Source organism: Vidua chalybeata, chromosome 16 (genome assembly GCF_026979565.1).
Source record: "Vidua chalybeata isolate OUT-0048 chromosome 16, bVidCha1 merged haplotype, whole genome shotgun sequence".
Classification (NCBI taxonomy): domain Eukaryota; kingdom Metazoa; phylum Chordata; class Aves; order Passeriformes; family Viduidae; genus Vidua; species Vidua chalybeata.
In genome coordinates, this window is record NC_071545.1 from 14,638,798 (window position 1) to 14,657,727 (window position 18,930).

General features: G+C 46.8%; 2 protein-coding genes across 2 annotated transcripts; one reads left to right on the forward strand and one right to left on the reverse strand.

The window, feature by feature from the left end:
* Positions 1–202: 202 nt before the first annotated feature.
* LOC128796344 (uncharacterized) lies at positions 203–8,408 on the reverse strand. The gene is made up of 4 exons (XM_053957881.1): positions 8,132–8,408; positions 7,555–7,667; positions 6,284–6,446; positions 203–457 (listed from the first exon to the last, which is right to left on the reverse strand). Exons 1-4 carry the CDS (start codon positions 8,406–8,408, stop codon positions 351–353), a joined length of 660 nt encoding a protein of 219 aa, XP_053813856.1. The 3' UTR covers positions 203–350.
* TEKT4 (tektin 4) lies at positions 8,336–18,662 on the forward strand. Its single transcript, XM_053957284.1, has 6 exons — positions 8,336–8,925; positions 10,477–10,547; positions 12,237–12,380; positions 14,391–14,613; positions 17,157–17,311; positions 18,316–18,662. Exons 1-6 carry the CDS (start codon positions 8,407–8,409, stop codon positions 18,533–18,535), a joined length of 1,332 nt encoding a protein of 443 aa, XP_053813259.1. The 5' UTR covers positions 8,336–8,406; the 3' UTR covers positions 18,536–18,662.
* The last annotated feature ends 268 nt before the right edge of the window (positions 18,663–18,930 follow it).

The following is an 18,930-nucleotide window of genomic DNA, read 5'->3' on the forward strand; positions in this document are numbered from 1 at the left end:
GGAAATGTCGGGATGAATAAATTCAGGATGTTTTAGGAGGAATCATTGAATTTGGGATCTGTGGAGCCTCCCAATCCCTTTTCCATCCCAGAAATTGTTTGGCTTTTCCCTTCCAGCCTCAAAGTCAAATGCAAGATCAGGGAGCGCATCCAGAGGGGAATTTGCATCCCTGCTAAAGTTTGGGATGGAGCAGGGAATGTTCTGGCTGAGGATGGATCAGGAAGGACAAACCACATTCCAAAGCTGCCAGGGAACAACAGCCGGGATTTGCTCCTGCTCTGGGAGTCACATCTGGCTCTTTTCATGGTTTTTTATGGATCACTCCCGACTCCTTTAATGCTCCGCTGGTTTTATTGGGATTTACGGCATTCCCACCCGGCCTGGGAGGGAAGAGCCGGGGTTTGATGATCCTTAATCACATCCCAAAGTCCTGGAAGTTCTGAGGGATCCGAGATTCCTGGGAAGGAGCAGCCAAGGATTTCTGATCCATAATCGCATCCCAAACTCCTGGAAGTTCTGGTGGATCCCAGATCGCATTCCCGACCCTCTCCACCTCGGGAATGTCGCTTCCTGCCTCCATTTGTCCTCTTAGAGAAGGGGTTCGGGAAGAGCTGGGAGCAGGATCCCATCTCTATCCATTGTGTGCCCTCTGCTGGCAGCCTCTTTTCCAGGGAAAACCGGGAAAACCCGGCCGGGAAGGATTTGGGGCTGCCCTTCAAATATGGGAAAATCCTTGGATACGATCTGAGCCCCACGGGAATTTCCAGGAGCAGGGAGTGAGCTCGTGGATTTCCTTTGGAGCCCGTTGGATCCTGCAGGAGCCCCTTATTCCCGGGCATCCAAATCCCGGGAATTCTCTGCTTCAAGAGCCCTCAGTATCACCCTATCCTTGAAATAAATGAGGAAAAAACAGGGATTTATGGGATTTATCCCGGCTGATATCCAAAATCAGTGGGAGAGCCATGGCAGGAATTCCCTGTTTTCCAGAGAAGCTGGGATGCCCCATCCCTGGAAAAAATCCCAGTCAGGTTAGATGGGATTTGGAGCAACCTGGGATTTGGAATGGGATCAGCTTTATCCCTTTCCCACCCAAACCATTCCAGGGATTTCATGAAACGTGGGAAAACCAGGAGATGGAAATTTGAAGGCAACGCTGGTGTTTTCCAGGAAATCCATTTTTAAAGGAATTTTGGATATTGGGAATAACCAGAATCAAGCCACCTGCACTTCCTAAATATTCCCTACAAAGTTCCTTCCCTCATCCAAACTTTGCATTCCCGAAATTCAGGTCGGCACCTCCAATTCCCAGAATTCCACTTCCAAGCCATGATTATTTTTTGGGAAGCTCAGCACTTCTCCAATCGGAATTTTCAGCCCAGAATGAGGTCAGGGAACCTTTGGGCCAGGTTAAAAACCTTGGAAAAGTCGGAGTTTATTCCTGATAATCCTCAGGGATGAGTTCAGGGAGGAATTCACCTCCTTGGGCCAGGGGGGAATAAAGTAATTTAATTTCTCTTTGTTATCTGGGAAATTCCTTGGCCTCCTGGCCTGGATGTTCATTTCTCTGGGATAACAAGGAAGGAATGAAGCTGGAAAAAAGGGAAATCATCTTTTCCACGGATAATTGGGATGAGCTCCTTATCTGGCCTCTAAAAACCGGGAGCGGGAGGGGTCAAACGAGCCCAAATGATTTGGTGATCCCAAAAAATGAGGTGAGAGCTCCGGAAGCTCCGTTTTCGGCCAAATCATCCTGGGGATTTTTTGGGATAGAAATGAGGAGACGCAGCCCCAGCACTGAGGACCCCTGGAATTCCTGGTGCAGAGGGGTTGCAGAGCTGGGAATTCCCTCCCAAATCCACAAAAACCCAGGAAAACCGAGAGCCTCCAGCCCACAGGGCAATGAAATCACAGCTGACTCCAGAAGACAAAACATTTCCCATTCCAGAGCTTTCCCTGGCTGCTCCAGACCCTCAGGGAAGGAGGATCCGAGCTCATCCCAGCAAATCCAGCTGGAAGATTCCGGAAAATTCCCCCTGGAGCATCTCCCATCCTTGCAGCTCTCACTGGCCTCATCCCTGTGCTGCTCTGGCCTAAAATATTCATGGGAGGCCTCTAAAAGCCCGGCTTAGGCATGGCCTGGCTTTGGCTCTAAGGCCTGGCTTTGTAAAGCCGGGTTTGGCTCTAAAAGCCTGGATAAGAACAAATCTTTGGGAATGATCCAGAGGCTGAAAGGAGCCTCTCCAGAGGGAGTTTTAGCCAGGGAAAAGTGGGATAACAGGGGGTCATGTGGGATTGGGAAAGGCAGGAATGAGCTCCCTCCAGGGCCCGGGAGGTTCTTCCCATTCCCATCCCACATTCCAAGGATAATTTGGGAATTTTCCTTTTATCTGCTTCGCTCTCCTCCTCTTCCCAATGTCCAGCCCGGAATTCCCTCGGGAAGTGTGTTTTCCATGATGGGAATGCACAGCTTCCCTAAAATCCCAGCATTCCCAAAGAATCCGTGGCTGCCTCATCCTGGGAATGTCCAAGGCCAGGCTGGATGGAGCCTGGAGCAACCTGGAATTGTGGGAGGTGTTGGGATGGAGCTGGCTGAGCTTTGCATCCCAAACCATTCCCTAATTCCATGATTCCAAAGGTTTGGGATTGCCCTGCGGGGGGCTTTCATTCCAGCAGGATTCCCAGGGAAAGCTGGAGCAGCTTCCCAAGATTCCAGGCTCTCCTTGGGGTTCATTCCTGGTTTATTTCCAGTTTAAAGGGGATTTTTGGGATATTTTGGCTCCAATAAATCGATCTGGTGTATCCCAAAGGAGATAAAGAATAAAAAATTCCCAATCCAGTTTCATCATTACTCCTGGTTTATGGCTAAATCCATGGATTTCTTTTGGAATTCTCTCTGGGGAGGGAATTCCCAAACTTGTCCACCACAGCACTGCTACTGAAGTTTGGGAATCATCCCCAAAAATTCAGATTATTTGACTTTTCCAGGATCAATTATGGAATATTTTTGTCAATTCCCATTCCCGCCCATCCCACTTCATCCCAGAAAACCCCTTCCCATTTTCTCCCACAATTCCAACCCTTCAGGATCCACAACAGCTCCAACTTGGGAATTTTGCCTTTTTTATTCTTTTTAATTGGATTTTCCAGCTGCATCCTTTGATTTTCCCTCTTCCATGGGCTTTGCTGCTGGAAGGGAATCCCTGCTCCACTCAGGAATTCCTGAATTCCCACCTTGGGGCTGGAATTGCTTAAAATTCCTTTTTCCTCTCAAATCCAGTAATTCCATATTTTTCCCAAGAAGAAAATCAGGAATTTATGGATTCTTGACTTCCAAGCTCCTCTTATTCCCTTTTTTCCTTCATTTTATTTAATTTATCCCTTAAAATTCCTTTAGTTTCCAACGAGCTCCTTGTGCCACTGATTATCCCACGGCAAAATTATTCCAAACCCTCTGGAATCTTGGAAAATCACCTGGAAGTGTCTGAACTGGGAGCAGCTCCCTGGAATTGTGCTCCACTCCCAAATATTCCTATTTATCCACGCATTCTATGAAGGAAAAATAAAGGTGCTGGAGGGGTTCCCTCAGGATTCCCTCCCTGGGTTTTTCCCGTTTTTGTTTTTTTTTTATGGAATGCCAACTTTAAACTTGTGGAGTGTGAAATCCTGGCTGGGCGTTTCCATGGGAACCAGCCGGGTTTTCCCGCCGAGGATTCCCGCTGACCTCACTCCTGCTGGAATCGCTCCCACTCCCGGTTTTCCCTCGGTTTGAATTCCCGGTGTTCCCACTCTCCTGGATTTCCCTCTTTCCATTCTAAGCACGGAGAATTCCCGGCATTTAAAAAGTGGGATAAAACCACCTTTCCTGGTTTTCCCAAGAAAATCCCCTCAGCTGGGTGGGAATGATTGAAATCTTCAGGAAAGATGGAGAGGGAATATTCCCAAGGGTATGGAATGATGGGAAAAGAGGGAAAAGCTTCCAACTGCCAGAGGATAAATGGGATATTGGGAAGGAATTCTGGGCTGGGATGGAATTCCCAGAAAAGCTGTGGCTGCCCCTGGATCCCTGGGAGTGTCCTAGGAAAGGTTGGAAGAGGATTGGGATGATGGGAAGCGTTGGGTTGGAATGGGATGAGCTTTAAGATCCCTTCCCAATTCAAATCATTCCAGGAGCAATCCAGGATCATCCCGGCCTGACCATTCCAGAGTCAATCCCACAAAAAAAAAAAGTGGGATTTTAGGATAAAAAAGAAGATGGAAATGGGATAAATGATCCATCCTGGGAATGGTCCGAGCAGCAGGAGCCTCCAGGTTCCTCCTGGAATGGGAAAGCTTTTCCAGGAAGCTCCTCTTGTGCTCCAGATTATCCCAGGAGGAAAAGAATTCCTCCTTCTTTCCCATAAAAATGTTTTCCAGGCTGGGATGAAAAAATTCCAGTGTCTCCATCCATCCATGGCAGGGCTGCAATGGAATGCTCCAGAAAATCCCATCAATCCAAACAAACTCCGTGAAGGAAATTCCCTTCTCCCATTTTTCCAGCGGTGCTTTCCCTTCCTGGAGAAGGAACAAAGGGATCAAAAGCTCCTGCAGGAAAAGCCATCCCGAAAAGTCATGGAAAGGGCACATTAATAAGGGATGAGCCAGGAGGAGGCAGAAATGCAGGAAGAGCAGTGGAGCCTCATTATCCCAGATCCCAAAATTCCTCAGGAGGCTCCAGCAGAGCTGAGCCGGTGAATATTTTATAGGGAAGCTCCTGTTTCTTTCCTGCTTTTCTGTGTGGCCTCTCCCAAAAGAGGGATTTGCTTTGGAAAACAAAGAATGTTCCATGTATGGAAAACAAGGGATGTTCCCTGAGTGGAAAAACAAGGAATCCCACAAAACTCCAGGCACAGCGCTGGGATCAGAGCCAGCAACACCTGGAATATTCAAACCCCCCTCCCCCCTCTTTCCTTCCCCAAATCCTAAATTTCCTGGCCTCACCCCAAATCCCAGCACATCCGACTTTTCCCTTTATCCCAGAGAATCTCCTGCTTCAAACACCGGGAATAAAATCCCTGTGTTCGAATCCCTCCTCCAGCCTGGATAAAAATCCCTCCCTCTGGCACAGCCACATTCCTTAATCCCAAAATTCCCTTGGAAGTGCCCCCCGCCTCCCGTTCCCCCACACCGGGAGCAGCCAGCCGGGAATGTTGGGATTGGGATCGCTCCAGGTTTTTTTCCCTGCTCCAGACGCGGAATTGGAGCTGCGTGGGCGAGCGGCTCCTGCACGGCGGCAGCGCCGCAGGCACATGGAGGAATGTGTGCCGGGAAAAGCGGGAGAGGGGGAACACCGGGATTAGGGGCATGGGAACACCGGGATGAGGGGACACTTGTGTCCCTCCCCAGGAGGATCAGCCCATCCCTGATCCTTTTATTAGGCTGGAAAACTGGGAAAGATGGGAGGGGCGGGCTCTTTTCCCTTTCCTTGAGCTGTCCCAGGGATGATTTTTGGATCCAGGTTTATCCCTCATCCACCCTTCCCAAATTGCTGCCAGCATCCCAAAAAATCCTCTATCCCTCTTTTCCATGAAGGAATTAAATGAATGACATCAGCACTTTTCTACACAGTAAATCCCATAAATTCCATCAGATCCCATTTATCCTTGGAAAAGATCCAAAACCCCGGAACAGACCTGGGATTATTTGCATTCCAGGGATTATTCCAAGAACTAATGAGCTCCAGAGCATGAGGGGGATTGGAGGCTGGAATTCTCCCAGCTGTTGTAGTCCAGCAGGGATTTCCATAATCCTTCCCAAAATTGCCCCCGAAGCTCTGAAGTGTTGGGAGAAGCCAGAATCCGAGCAATAATTCCCTCCAAATCCTGTTTTTTTTTTTGTACATTCTCAGTTTTCCAAAACAGGAGTGATCCCCCAAGCTCTGCAGGAATGGGGAGGCGCTTTCAAAATCCACCTGGAGCATGGGATTCCCTGTGAAACTCTGGGAATTCTGCCCACACCTGCCAGGTCCATCCCGAAGTTCTGCCAGCTGGAAAAAGCACCTTTCCCAAGGCAGAGAATTCCCCAAATCTCATCAAGATCCACATCTCCTGCAGGAGAGCCAAACCTCCCTTCCTCTTTTATTCCCCTGTTCCCCAACAGGACCAGAGTCACAGGAAAGGCCTCAACAACGAATATGTGGGAATAAAACCAGAACAAAGAGCACAAATGTGCTCAGTTGAGCAGCCTAAAAGCAGAGGGGCCCAGAGAGTGGTGGGGAGCGGAGCTGCACCCAGCTGGGGACACTCACCAGTGCTGGCCCTCAGGGCTCTGCGCTGGGGCCAGCTCTGTCCAATGCCTTCACTGATCCCACGGATGAGGGGATTGAGTCCTTCATTAGTGAGTTTGGAGATGACACCAAGGTTGGGACATGTGTTGATCTGCTGGAAGGTAGGATGGCTCTGCAGAGAGACCTGGAATGGTTGGAGGGATGGGCAGAGTCTAACAAGGTGAAGTTGAATAAATCCAAGTGCCAAGTCCTGCGTTTTGGCCACAATAACCCCCTGCACTGCCATGGGCTGGGGATGGTGTGGCTGCACAGTGCCCAGGCAGAAAGGCACCTGGGGGCACTGGACAGCCGGCTGGACACGAGCCAGCAGCGTGCCCAGGTGGCCAAAAAGGCCAACGGCTCCTGGCCTGGATGAGGAATGGTGTGGCCAGCAGGAGCAGGGAGGTCACTGTCCCCCTGTACTCAGCACTGCTGAGGGCACACCTCGAGTGCCGTGCCCAGCTCTGGCCCCTCAGGTTGGGAAGGACGTTGGGATGCTCAAGCGCGTCCAGAGGAGGCAACGAGGCTGGAGAGGGGCTGGGAACACAAACCCTGTGAGGAACGTTTGAGGGAGCTGGGGTTGTTCAGCCTGGAGAAAAGGTGACCTTATCACTCTACAACTCCCTGAAAGGTGGCTGTGCTCAGGTGGGGCTTGGCCTCTTCTCCAGGCAACAAATGTCAGAACGAGAGGACACAGCCTCAAGCTGCGTCATGGGAAATATAGGTTGGATATTAGGAAGTTTTTCACAGAAAGAGTGATAAAATATTGGAATGGCCTGCCTGGGGAGGTGGTGGAGTCACCATCCCTGGATGTGTTCAAAGAAAGACTGGATGTGGCACTTGGTCCCTGGGTCAGTTAAGGTGTTTAGGGCATGGGTTGGACTTGATCTTGAAGATCTCTTCCAACCTTTTCATTCTGTGATTCTCTGGGATTTTCCAGGGGAAACCAGAGGGGCTGGAACTGGGATGAAATCCTGTCACCCTGGGCTAAACAATCCCAGCTCCCTCAGCCATTCTTCCAAATGTTCCAAACCCTTCACCTCGTTGCTCTCCTCTGGACACGTTCATTCCCAACGTCCTTCCTACGGTTCATGAGGGCGGCCCCGGCCGCCATGACACCTCCCTCAGGCACCTTCCCGCCTTTTCCCGTCACCATGGCAACGAGCCGCCCTCACCATGGCCCTTGTAGGGCCCTTGGAAAGGGCAAGGCCAGGCCCTCAGCCCACAGAGGGGAAAAAAAGGCTCTGAATTACCCTCCTCTGGCACATAAACCCTGCTCCCAGGCTGCTTCCCACACAGGATTCTTCTGGAAGACTCCAGAAAGCTGAGAGTGGGCTCTGGCTTCTCCATGTTGCGTGTCTTAAAGCTGCTTGAGAGAAGAAATTTTGGGGTCAGCTCCGCTGGCACAATCCCTCCTGGCGCAGGGCACAGTGCCGGGAAGGGCTTTGCTGCAGCCGAGGAAAGCTCCTGGCTCAGGGTCACCTTTGCTGCTCAGCCAGAGCCCCGAGTGCCCCAGCAGCAGGAAATTGCCGCATCTGGGCGGTACCGGTGCTGGAAAGTGCCAGACCTGGGCGGTGCAAGTGCCAGCAATTTGCTGGATCTGGAGTCCTGGCACCGGCAAATTACCAGACCTGGGCGGTGGCCGGGAAATTGCCGGATTTTGCCTTTCCGTGCCAGCAAATTGCTGGACTTGGGCTGTGCCGCAACCGAGAAATTTCTGGATCTGGGATCTGGCGGTGGCAGCAAACACCAGATTTCAGGCTCCAGGTGCTGGTAAGCACCGGATCTGAGCACCTCCCTTCCTTCCTTCCTGGAACGAGGTGCCCTCACCCTCCCAAAATCCCCGGCATTCCCCCTCAGCCCTCCGCAGCTCGGGGCCGCCACCGCGGCCTTCCCCGTTTAACTGCAACCGCCTTCCCGTTACCACGGCAACGAGCCGCGTGGGGGGCGGGCACAGGCAGCTCAGCCGCCAATCAGCACCGCCCTCGAGGCGGATCCGCTCTCTGATTGGTGCGCGCGGCTGCCCATCAACTCGCGGGGCCGCCTTGTCGTTGGTTGCCGCGGTGAGGGGAGGACGCTCGGGCGGGAGCGGCGGAGGCTCCGCCATGGCGCAGCCCGAGGAGCCGCAGCCCGCGGCCGTTCCCTCCTGCCCGCTGCCCAGCAAGACCTGCGATGTGGCCCGCAGCGAGAGGCCGCGCTCCTGCTGCGGCATGGCCATGGCCGGCTTCCGCACCGCCAAATACCAGCTGCCCGAGTGGCACCGCCGCAACGCGGGCGTCTGCTACGAGGCGTTCACGGCGGGCGAGCAGGCGGAGCGCGGCCGCGCCGAGGCCAAGCACCTGGTCAAGCATGCGGCCGCCAGCGCGCAGCGAGCCCAGCAATGCTCCAAGGCCACCCTGGGCCAGCGGCTGCAGGACGTCCACTTCTGGAGGATGGAGCTGCAGAAGGAGATCATGGAGCTGGACGCCGAGACCAAGCTGCTGGCGGCCCAGAAGCTGCGGCTGGAGCGGGCGCTCGATGCCACCGAGGTGCCCTACGCGGTTGTCGTGGATAACCTGGAGTGCCGGGAGCGGCGGCAGCCCCCGGACCTGGTGATCGATGAGGTGGAGAGGCAGCTGCTGAAGGTGAGCAGCACCCGAGGGTGGTGACAGCCCTGGCCCTGCTGCTGCCGGCGCTGAAATGAGGAGCAGCGATGAGGAGGTGAAGCTGCGGCTGCTGGAAGTGTCTCCCGCGATCCGCGGTCTGGTGCGCCTTCCTGCGCTCCCGGCGTCACTCCAAGGGAATTTTTCGAGTCCTTGCTGTGTTTAAAAAGTGTTTCAAATCACTTTGAGAAGTGTGGCTGGAGGAGAGCAGATCCCTCCCTCAGCCGAGACCCCAGCAAAACCAACCTGGAGTTTTCCTGCACCAACACAAAAACCCTGTTCTGACATAAATTCCTGCTCTGCTCGCCTTGAAATCCCCTCCTCTCTGCAGGTTCCACTTTAAAACTCCACAATCCAAAAGCTCAGGAACGCTGGGATAGTCCTCGGCTGTTCCCATGCTCAAATTGACCAAATTTTGGCAGTTTCTGACATTAATTCTCCCCGAGTTTTGCCAAGGTGATGATCCAACCCTGTCACCGAGATTCCTGTCAAATCCCAGTGTCATTCTTGTGCTGGATGTTACAAAACCCACATTTGCTGGGGTATTTTCCATCCTGGAATTACACCTATTCCAATGTCCCATAAATTAATTAATAATTACTCACCTGCAGCCTCCAATCAGAGTCGGTTCATGATCAGTTACTCATTAAACCAGAGGATTAATATTCAAAAAATATGGATCAGGCTGAAATGTTTAAACCTGGTGGAGTTTTGGGGATTATCCTGGGAAGAACCAGGAATTTCTGGATCCCTGTGGATCCTTCCCAACTCAGGATGTTCTAGGATTCCACATAGAGGGCATGATAGGATTTAGGAATATTTTGAATGGGAATTGAGTGTCATTTCTGATTTATAATCAATATTTAAGAGGTTTTTCCAGTTAAAAATATAAACAGGGAAGAGTTGGTGTAGGATATTTCCGTGTGGGAATTGTTACAAAATTCAGGGAATCAGGGAAATGTTTAGGTTGGAAAAGACTTTAAAGCTCATCAAGTCCACCCTGATTAATCTGGTTCCAGGCCTGGGGATATTCCCTGATTTTTCCCTATCTCAAAACTGAGCAAGGAATTAATTTATTCCGTTTAATCTGATGGGATCATGGAATCCTGGAAGGGTTTGGGATGGATGGGACCTTAAAAATCATCAGTTCCCACCTCTTCCCACTATTCCCACCCTCTCCCACTGTCCCAGGCTGCTCCAAGCCCTGTCCAACCCGACCTTGGACATTCCAGGGATGGAGCAGCCACAGCTTCTCTGGGAATCTGTGCCAGGGAAGAATTCCTTCCATAACAGGGTAACACTCAGACTTTCTCATGGAATCCACAGAATTCCCAGGCTTTTGAAGTATTCCAGGTTTTTCAGCCTCCACAGGTTTAGAGCTGAGTTCCCTCAGGATCTGGCGACTCCAAAATTCCAAGTTTTACCATAGCAAAGTGAGAGTAGACAAGGAAATTTAAGGATTTTTCCACAAGTTGCTCCTCAGGATTGTGTTTCCTGCTCTGGATCCATGGGAGTATCCCTGTTTTTCTTTAGGAAGCGGATCTGATCCGGGATATCCGGGATCTTCTGAAAAGAACCATCATCCAAGCCACCACCCAGATAAGGTAAAACATCTCCCAGGATTCTTCAGCCAAATAATTCCTGGGATAAAGGTGGACACAGATCTCAGCCAGGCCAGGCTTAGGAGCTGTGGGAATTCCATTTAAACCTGGAAACCTCCGGATTTTCAGGTAGATTTAAATTTTCCTGCTTTCCACAGTTGTGTTGGATTTGTTTTCCAACACGAAATTCCAGGGCTATAAAAATATTCTCTGGGTATCTTCTTGGGAATATCTTTGTATTATTAAAGGGATTTTTGGGATCAAAGGAGCTTTCCAAGAGGAAGTTTTTTGCCACCAGATGTCAGTGTGAACTTTAAATCTGGAATTTCTGTGCCAGGCCGGGTGTTCCTTGCCATTCCAAAGGATTATTTCCTTGGAATTTCTAACAAACCCTTTGGAAAGACGTTGTTGTATCCTAAAATCTATCAATATAAAGGAATTAACTGCTGGAAACCTGATATTTTAGTTTAAAAAATCCTTTAATCTGCTCCTGTTCCACCTGATAAAAGAAATACTGATTTTTAAAAAATGGCTGTAAATGCCAATGAATATAAAGTAGCTCTGTTATATTAATTAGAGCATGAGAGGAGTCTAATGAGTTTAATTTGGGGGTTTTAATTGTTTAAAGATCATTTTAGCCCCATTTTAGTCTAGTTTTAGTCCCATTTTAACTTAATTTTATTCCCATTTTCCAAGAGAATTCCCAATTCCTTGGCTGAGAGTGACACCTGGTGTTACCAGCTGATAACAACCCACAGGCTTTTGTAATTAGAATCGTTCTCATTATAATTAACCGAGCGACTCTAATTAACAACAAAGCAGCAATTTTAATCTAAAAATCATTAAAGATCATCCACTTCCATGGGCAGAGACATTCCACAATCCCAGGGTGCTCCAACCTGGCCTTGGACATTTCCAGGGATCCAGGGGCAGCCACAGCTTCTCTGGGAATTCTATTCCAGGGCCTCCTCACCCTCACACTGGATTTTTTCCCAAAATCCCATCTCAGTCAGGCTCCTCTTCCTGGCACCCCCACACTGGAATTTTTTCCCAAAATCCCATCTCAGTCAGGCTCCTCTTCCAGGCACCCTCACACTGGAATTTTTTCCCAAAATCCCATCTCAGGCTCCTCTTCCAGGCACCCCCACATTGGAATTTTTTCCCAAAATCCCATCTCAGGCTCCTCTTCCTGGCACCCTCATGTTGGAATTTTTTCCCAAAATCCCATCTCAGGCTCCTCTTCCTGGCACCCTCATGTTGGAATTTTTTCCCAAAATCCCATCTCAGTCAGGCTCCTCTTCCTGGCACCCTCACGTTGGAATTTTTTCCCAAAATCCCAGCTCAGTCAGGCTCCTCTTCCTGGCACCCCCACATTGGAATTTTTTCCCAAAATCCCATCTCAGGCTCCTCTTCCTGGCACCCCCACACTGGAATTTTTTCCCAAAATCCCATCTCAGTCAGGCTCCTCTTCCAGGCACCCCCACACTGGAATTTTTTCCCAAAATCCCAGCTCAGTCAGGCTCCTCTTCCAGGAGACAGCGGTGGGAAGGGAGAGTTTGGGATTTTCCAGCCCGCAGGGAATTTCGTGGCCTTATTTCCCTGTGGAACACAAAAGCTGGAGCTGCGCTTCCCCAAGAGGGATGGGTTGGGAATCCTCTTGCTTCCCTCTGAGCTGTGATCCCAATTTTCCAGATCCAACCGGATCCAGAAGGAGAACTGCGAGCTGGACTGGTCGGATAAGGTGGAGACGTATCACATCGACGACAAATGCGCCGGCTACTGCAGCGACAGCACCAACGTCCAGTTCCACCCCAGCTCCGTCAAGTTCGAGGAGAAGTGAGTAATTCCCAGGATCCCCCTGGCACAGCACCCCTGGAACGCTCAATCCCTGCTGGGATTGGGCTTGGAAAGAGCTTCGAGGCGGCTCCGTGGATGGAAAGGTCGTGCTGCGTGTCCTGCGTGGAATATTTGGGTTGGAAGTTCCTGGAAGCTCATCCGGTTCCAATCCCAACACCTTCCACCATCTCAGCTTGCTCCAAACTCCATCCTTGGCTTCTTCCAAGGGATGGGGCAGCCACAGCTTCTTTGGGAATTGTATTTCAGCCTCTCCCCACCCTCGCAGGGAATTTTTTCCCAATATCCCATCCCTCCATTCCCTGGGTGCTGTCCCTCCATCCCTTGTCCCAGTTCCTCTCCTGGAGCCCCTTGAGGCTCTGGAAGGGCTCTGAGGTATCCCTGGATCCTTCCCTTCTCCAGCCTGTCAAGATCCTCGTTTTTTATTTCCAGCCTGTAAATCCTGGATATATTCCCGAGCTCATACCGAAGCTCATCCGGTTCCAATCCCAACGCCTTCCACCATCTCAGCTTGCTCCAAACTCCATCCTTGGCTTCTTCCAAGGGATGGGGCAGCCACAGCTTCTCTGGGAATTGTATTTCAGCCTCTCCCCACCCTCGCAGGGAATTTTTTCCCAATATCCCATCCCTCCATTCCCTGGGTGCTGTCCCTCCATCCCTTGTCCCAGTTCCTCTCCTGGAGCCCCTTTAGGCTCTGGAAGGGCTCTGAGGTATCCCTGGATCCTTCCCCTCTCCAGCCTGTCAAGATCCTGGTTTTTTATTTCCAGCCTGTAAATCCTGGATATATTCCCGAGCTCATACCGAAGCTCATCCGGTTCCAATCCCAACACCTTCCACCATCTCAGCTTGCTCCAAACTCCATCCTTGGCTTCTTCCAAGGGATGGGGCAGCCACAGCTTCTCTGGGAATTGTATTTCAGCCTCTCCCCACCCTCGCAGGGAATTCTTTCCCAATATCCCATCTCTCCATTCCCTGGGTGCTGTCCCTCCATCCCTTGTCCCAGTTCCTCTCCTGGAGCCCCTTTAGGCTCTGGAAGGGCTCTGAGGTATCCCTGGATCCTTCCCCTCTCCAGCCTGTCAAGATCCTGGTTTTTTATTTCCAGCCTGGATATATTCCCGAGTTTATTTGCCAAGACTGGACAAAAAACGTGTGTGAACGTTTTGAGCAGCTTTAGCTCAAGATGGAAGCACTTGGAGTGATTTTATCTCAGGCTTTAGTTGCTCTGAAGCCACAGGAGTGAGAGTTTATTCATTTGGGGACTTTTTATTCATTTATTTAGGAATTTTTATTGACTTCTTTGAGGATTTTTATTACTGTATTGGGGGATTTGTATTGATTTATTAGAACATTTTATTAATTTATCCAAGAATTGTTATTAATTTATTCAAGGATTTTAACTGATTTATTCGAGACTTTTTATTATTTGAGGATTTTTATTGATCTATTAGAAGATTTTTCTTATTTTATTCAAGAATTTTTATTAATTCATTGGGGGATTTTTATTGATTTATTAGAATATTCTATTAATCTCTCCAAAACTTTTTTATTAATTCATTGGAGGATTTTTATTGATTTATTAGAATATTCTATTAATCTCTCCAAAATTTCTTTATTAATTCATTGGAGGATTTTTATTGATTTATTAGAATATTCTATTAATCTCTCCAAAACTTTTTTATTAATTCATTGGAGGATTTTTATTGATTTATTAGAATATTCTATTAATTTCTCCAAAACTTTTTTATTAATTTATTGGCGGATTTAACTGATTTACTCAAAGATTTCAATTGATTTATCCCAATATTTTATTCCTCCAAGAATTTTTCTTTATTTACTTGCCAATTTTTATTAACTCATTAAAGGTTTAATCCTATCCCTCACTAGAAACCCACAAGATCCAAACCAACCAGAAGCCGATCCCGCTTTTCCGGCGAAAAAATAAATTTTAAGCACAAAACCCCCCCCGATTCTTCCCATTCTTTATCCCTCCAGCGCCTCCACACCGAAATCCTGGGCCCAGTTCAGCCACGACAACATTTCCAGGGCGGAACAGGAAAAATTGGCGTCGGTGCAGCTCCGATCCCTGATCCACAGCATCATCCGCGACGCGTCCGAGGAGCTGCGCAGGCAGCGGGCGGCGGGCGACGAGGCCCTGGAGAGCCGCTGCAGGGAGCTGGGGGATGCCAAGCTGCGCCTGGAGCAGCGCCTGCAGCAGGTGCGGGGCATCCCCGGGATCCTGCCAGCCCGGCGGGGTCATCCGCAGGAAAATGGGGGCTCGCCGGCATCGCCGCGGCGATGCTGCGGGAGTTCCGCGGGTTTGGTTGTGGTCTTGGCGCTTTTTGGGCGGGATGGAGGTCAGATAAACGCCTTAGTCCTGAATTAAACACCTTAAACCTGAATTAAACACCTTAATCCTGAATTAAACACCTTAATTCCAAATTAAACACCTTAAACCTGAATTAAACACTTTAATCCTGAATTAAACACCTTAATCCTGAATTAAATACCTTAATCCTGAGTTAAACACCTTAATCCTAAATTAAACACCTTAAACCTGAATTAAACACCTTAAACCTGAATTAAACACTTTAATTCCAAATTAAACACCTTAATCCTGAATAAAACACCTTAATCCTGAATTAAACACTTTAATCCTGAATTAAACACCTTAATCCTGAGTTAAACGCCTTAGTCCTGAATTAAACACCTTAATCCTGAATTAAACACTTTAATTCCAAATTAAACACCTTAATCCTGAATTAAACACCTTAAACCTGAATTAAACACTTTAATTCCGAATTAAACACCTTAATCCTGAATTAAACACCTTAATCCTGAATTAAACACCTTAAACCTGAATTAAACACTTTAATTCCAAATTAAACACCTTAATCCTGAATTAAACACCTTAATCCTGAATTAAACACCTTAAACCTGAATTAAACACTTTAATTCCGAATTAAACCCCTTAATCCTGAATTAAACACCTTAATCCTGAATTAAGCACCTTAAACCTGAATTAAACACTTTAATTCCAAATTAAACACCTTAATCCTGAATTAAACGCTTTAATTCTGAATTAAACACTTTAATTCTGAATTAGACACCTTAATGTTGAATAAAACACTTTAATCCTGAATAAACACCTAAATCCCGAATTAAACACCTTAATCTCGAATTAAACACTTTAATTCTGAATTAAACACTTTAATTCCGAATTAAACACCTTAATCCTGAATTAAACACCTTAATCCTGAATTAAACACTTTAATCCTGAATAAAACACCTTAATCCTGAATAAAACACCTTAATCCTGAATAAAACACCTTAATCCTGAATTAAACACTTTAATCCTGAATAAAACACCTTAATCTTGAATAAAACACCTTAATCCTGAATAAAACACCTTAATCCTGAATAAAACACCTTAATCCTGAATTAAACACTTTAATCCTGAATAAAACACCTTAATCTTGAATAAAACACCTCAATCCTGAATAAAACACCTTAATCCTGAATAAAACACCTTAATCTTGAATAAAACACCTTAATCCTGAATTAAACACCTCAATCCTGAATAAAACACCTCAGTCCTGAATTAAACCCTAAACTGGCTCCCCAGGGAGCTCTGGTTGATCCGGGATTCCCAGATTTTTCTGGAATGGCAGTCAAGTCAACCTGGCAGGTGACTTCACCCTCCTCCAACGCGGAGCAGCTCCTCCTGTGGATTTTACTGGATTTTATGTGGAATTCTGTGCACTTTAAAAGTTATTTACTGTTTTGTTTTTTTTTTTTTTAATTATATCCTGCTCTTTCTTTAAAAACTTTGGGAGTAAAGATTTTCCTCATCTCTGGAGCGAGGCCATTGGAAATGTGGGGGAAAAGTCATCCCTTAGCCCCTGGTTGCAATTCCTGGGCTGGGGATGTGTTGTCATCCCCCAGAACACATGGAAGAGGTTTTGAGGGAATATTTCCTGCTTCTTTTTTGACTGAAAATGGGATTTTTCCATATAATAATAAAAATAAAGAGGTCAAAACCACCACAGTACTTTTATTTTTCCTATGAACAAGGGGTGGCTTTGGGCTCTTCCCCTTTTCCAATATGGAGCAGCTCCTTTTTTCTCTTTCAGCCATTGGCTGAAGAAGTGGAAAAAGAAATAATTCCTTAGGATCTGGGAATGACAGCTGGATATCTTTATTTTTTGCATGTGTATCAATGGTTATGAGGGGAAGAATTCCAGGATTTCCTGTTTTTTCCATTTTCTTGAGAAAACCAGATATTTCCAAGCTGATCAGCAGCTCTCCTTCAAATTAAATCGATTTTTTTCTTGAATTTCCAATTAAAATTTACAATTCAAAGCACTCCATGGAGATGGGATTTGTTTTCATCCCATAGGAGACATGGGAGAGGTTTGGGATCTCTCCCATGGTTTTGGGACATGGGAGAAGCTGCAGAATATTTTCTGGTTTATTTAAACTAAAGCTGTGATTCTCAGTGTAACATTAAAAATAAGCAGGGCACACTCTTGTATTTAACCTTAATTCTTGCATTTCATCTTAAATCAAATAAAACTAACCGTATTTTCATCTAAAATAAAAATGATTCTTGTTGTACTTAACTCACCAGACTGGTGGTGGAAACTTTACCGCTTCACCACTATTTTGAGGGATGAAATTTATCATTGTTTGAAGAATTTTTTTTTTTTTTTTTTTTTTTTTTTTTGTTTTTTTTTTTTTTTCCTTGGATTTCCTCTCCAGATCCTGAAGGATATTGGGGAGGAGGAAGCCAACATAGTGAACCTGAAAGAAGCCATCAGGGCCAAGGAAGCTCACCTGAAGGTGGCTCACAGCAGGCTCTACGACAGATCCTCCCGGCCCAACGTCGAGCTCTGCAGGGATGAGCCCCAGTTCAGGTCGTTCAATCAACCCCAACTTAGGCAATTAACCCCGACTCAGCTAATTCATCATCTCCTCCTGTGCCATCCCAAAGTGATTTGGGGAAGGTTTAAATTTTTTTTTTTACCTCACAACGTTTCTTTTTTTTTTTTTTTTTTTTTGCCTCATGACTTTTAATTTTTTTACTCAAAGTCAGAAATTAGTTTTCAATTCTAAAAATTAGTTTTCAATTTCTGGGATAAAGTTGATCTTTATCCCAAATCCAATCTTGGATTTTTCAGAGGTTTTTTCTTCATAAATTTTTGATTCTGTAGTTGATTTTTATCCCAAATCCAATCTTGGCGTTTTCAGAGTTTTTTTCCTGATGAATTTCAGATTCTGTGTTGATCTTTATCCCAAATCCAATCTTGGATTTTTCTGATGTTTTTTCTTGATAAATTTTAGATTCTGTGTTGATCTTTATCCCAAATCCAATCTTGGATTTTTCTGATGTTTTTTCCTGATGAATTTCAGATTCTGTAGATGATCTTTATCCCAAATCCAATCTTGGATTTTTCTGATGTTTTTTCCTGATGAATTTCAGATTCTGTAGTTGATTTTTATCCCAAATCCAATCTTGGATTTTTCAGAGGTTTTTTCTTGATGAATTTCAGATTCTGTAGTTGATCTTTATCCCAAATCCAATCTTGGATTTTGATAAGTTTTTTTCCTGATAAATTTTAGATTCTGTAGTTGATCTTCATCCCAAATCTTATCTTTTTGAGCAATTTCTCTGAGGTTTTTTCCTGATGAATTTCAGATTCTGTGTTGATTTTTATCCCAAATCCAATCTTGGATTTTCTTGAGGTTTTTCCCTGATGAATTTCAGATTCTGTAGTTGATCTTTATCCCAAATCCAACCTTGGATTTTTCTGAGCTTTTTCTTGTTGAATTTTAGATTCCGTAGTTAATTTCCACCCCAAATCCAATCTCTTGGATCACCACCCCCTGATTTTTCACGACTTAACCCAACTCCTTCCAGGCTGGTGAGCGAAGTGGAAGAACTCACAGTATTCCTGGAGGCCCTGAAGAGGAAACTGATGGAGTCGGAGCAGAACCTGAAGAATTTGGAGGAGACCAGGATGAAGCTGGAGAAGGAGATCGCTGTCAAAGCCAACAGCATTTTTATTGACAGGCAGAAGTGCATGAGCTACCGAGCTCGCTACCCCGTGGACCTGGAGGTGGCCAGTTACAAACAGTGATTTCTCTACTCAGCCTGCAAAACCCGGGAGAAAAACGATTCCTTCTTTTCTATTGAGCCATTGGCAAGTGTGGAAAAAAAAATCTGGGAACTTTCATATGAAATAAATTGAGAAATGATAGATTAAAGTGTTGTGTTCACTCAGTTTTCTTCTATTTGGGTTAAAATGCTTTAAGTCCTTTCCTTTCCCCTTTCCTTTCCCCTTTCCTTTTTCCTTTTCCTTTTCCTTTTTCCTTTCTCCTTTTTCCTTTTCCTTTTTCCTTTTCCTTTTCCCTTTTCCCTTTTCCCTTTCCCTTTTCCCTTTCCCTTTTTCCTTTCCCTTTTCCCTTTTCCCTTTTCCCTTCCCTTCCCTTCCCTTCCCTTCCCTTCCCTTCCCTTCCCTTCCCTTCCCTTCCC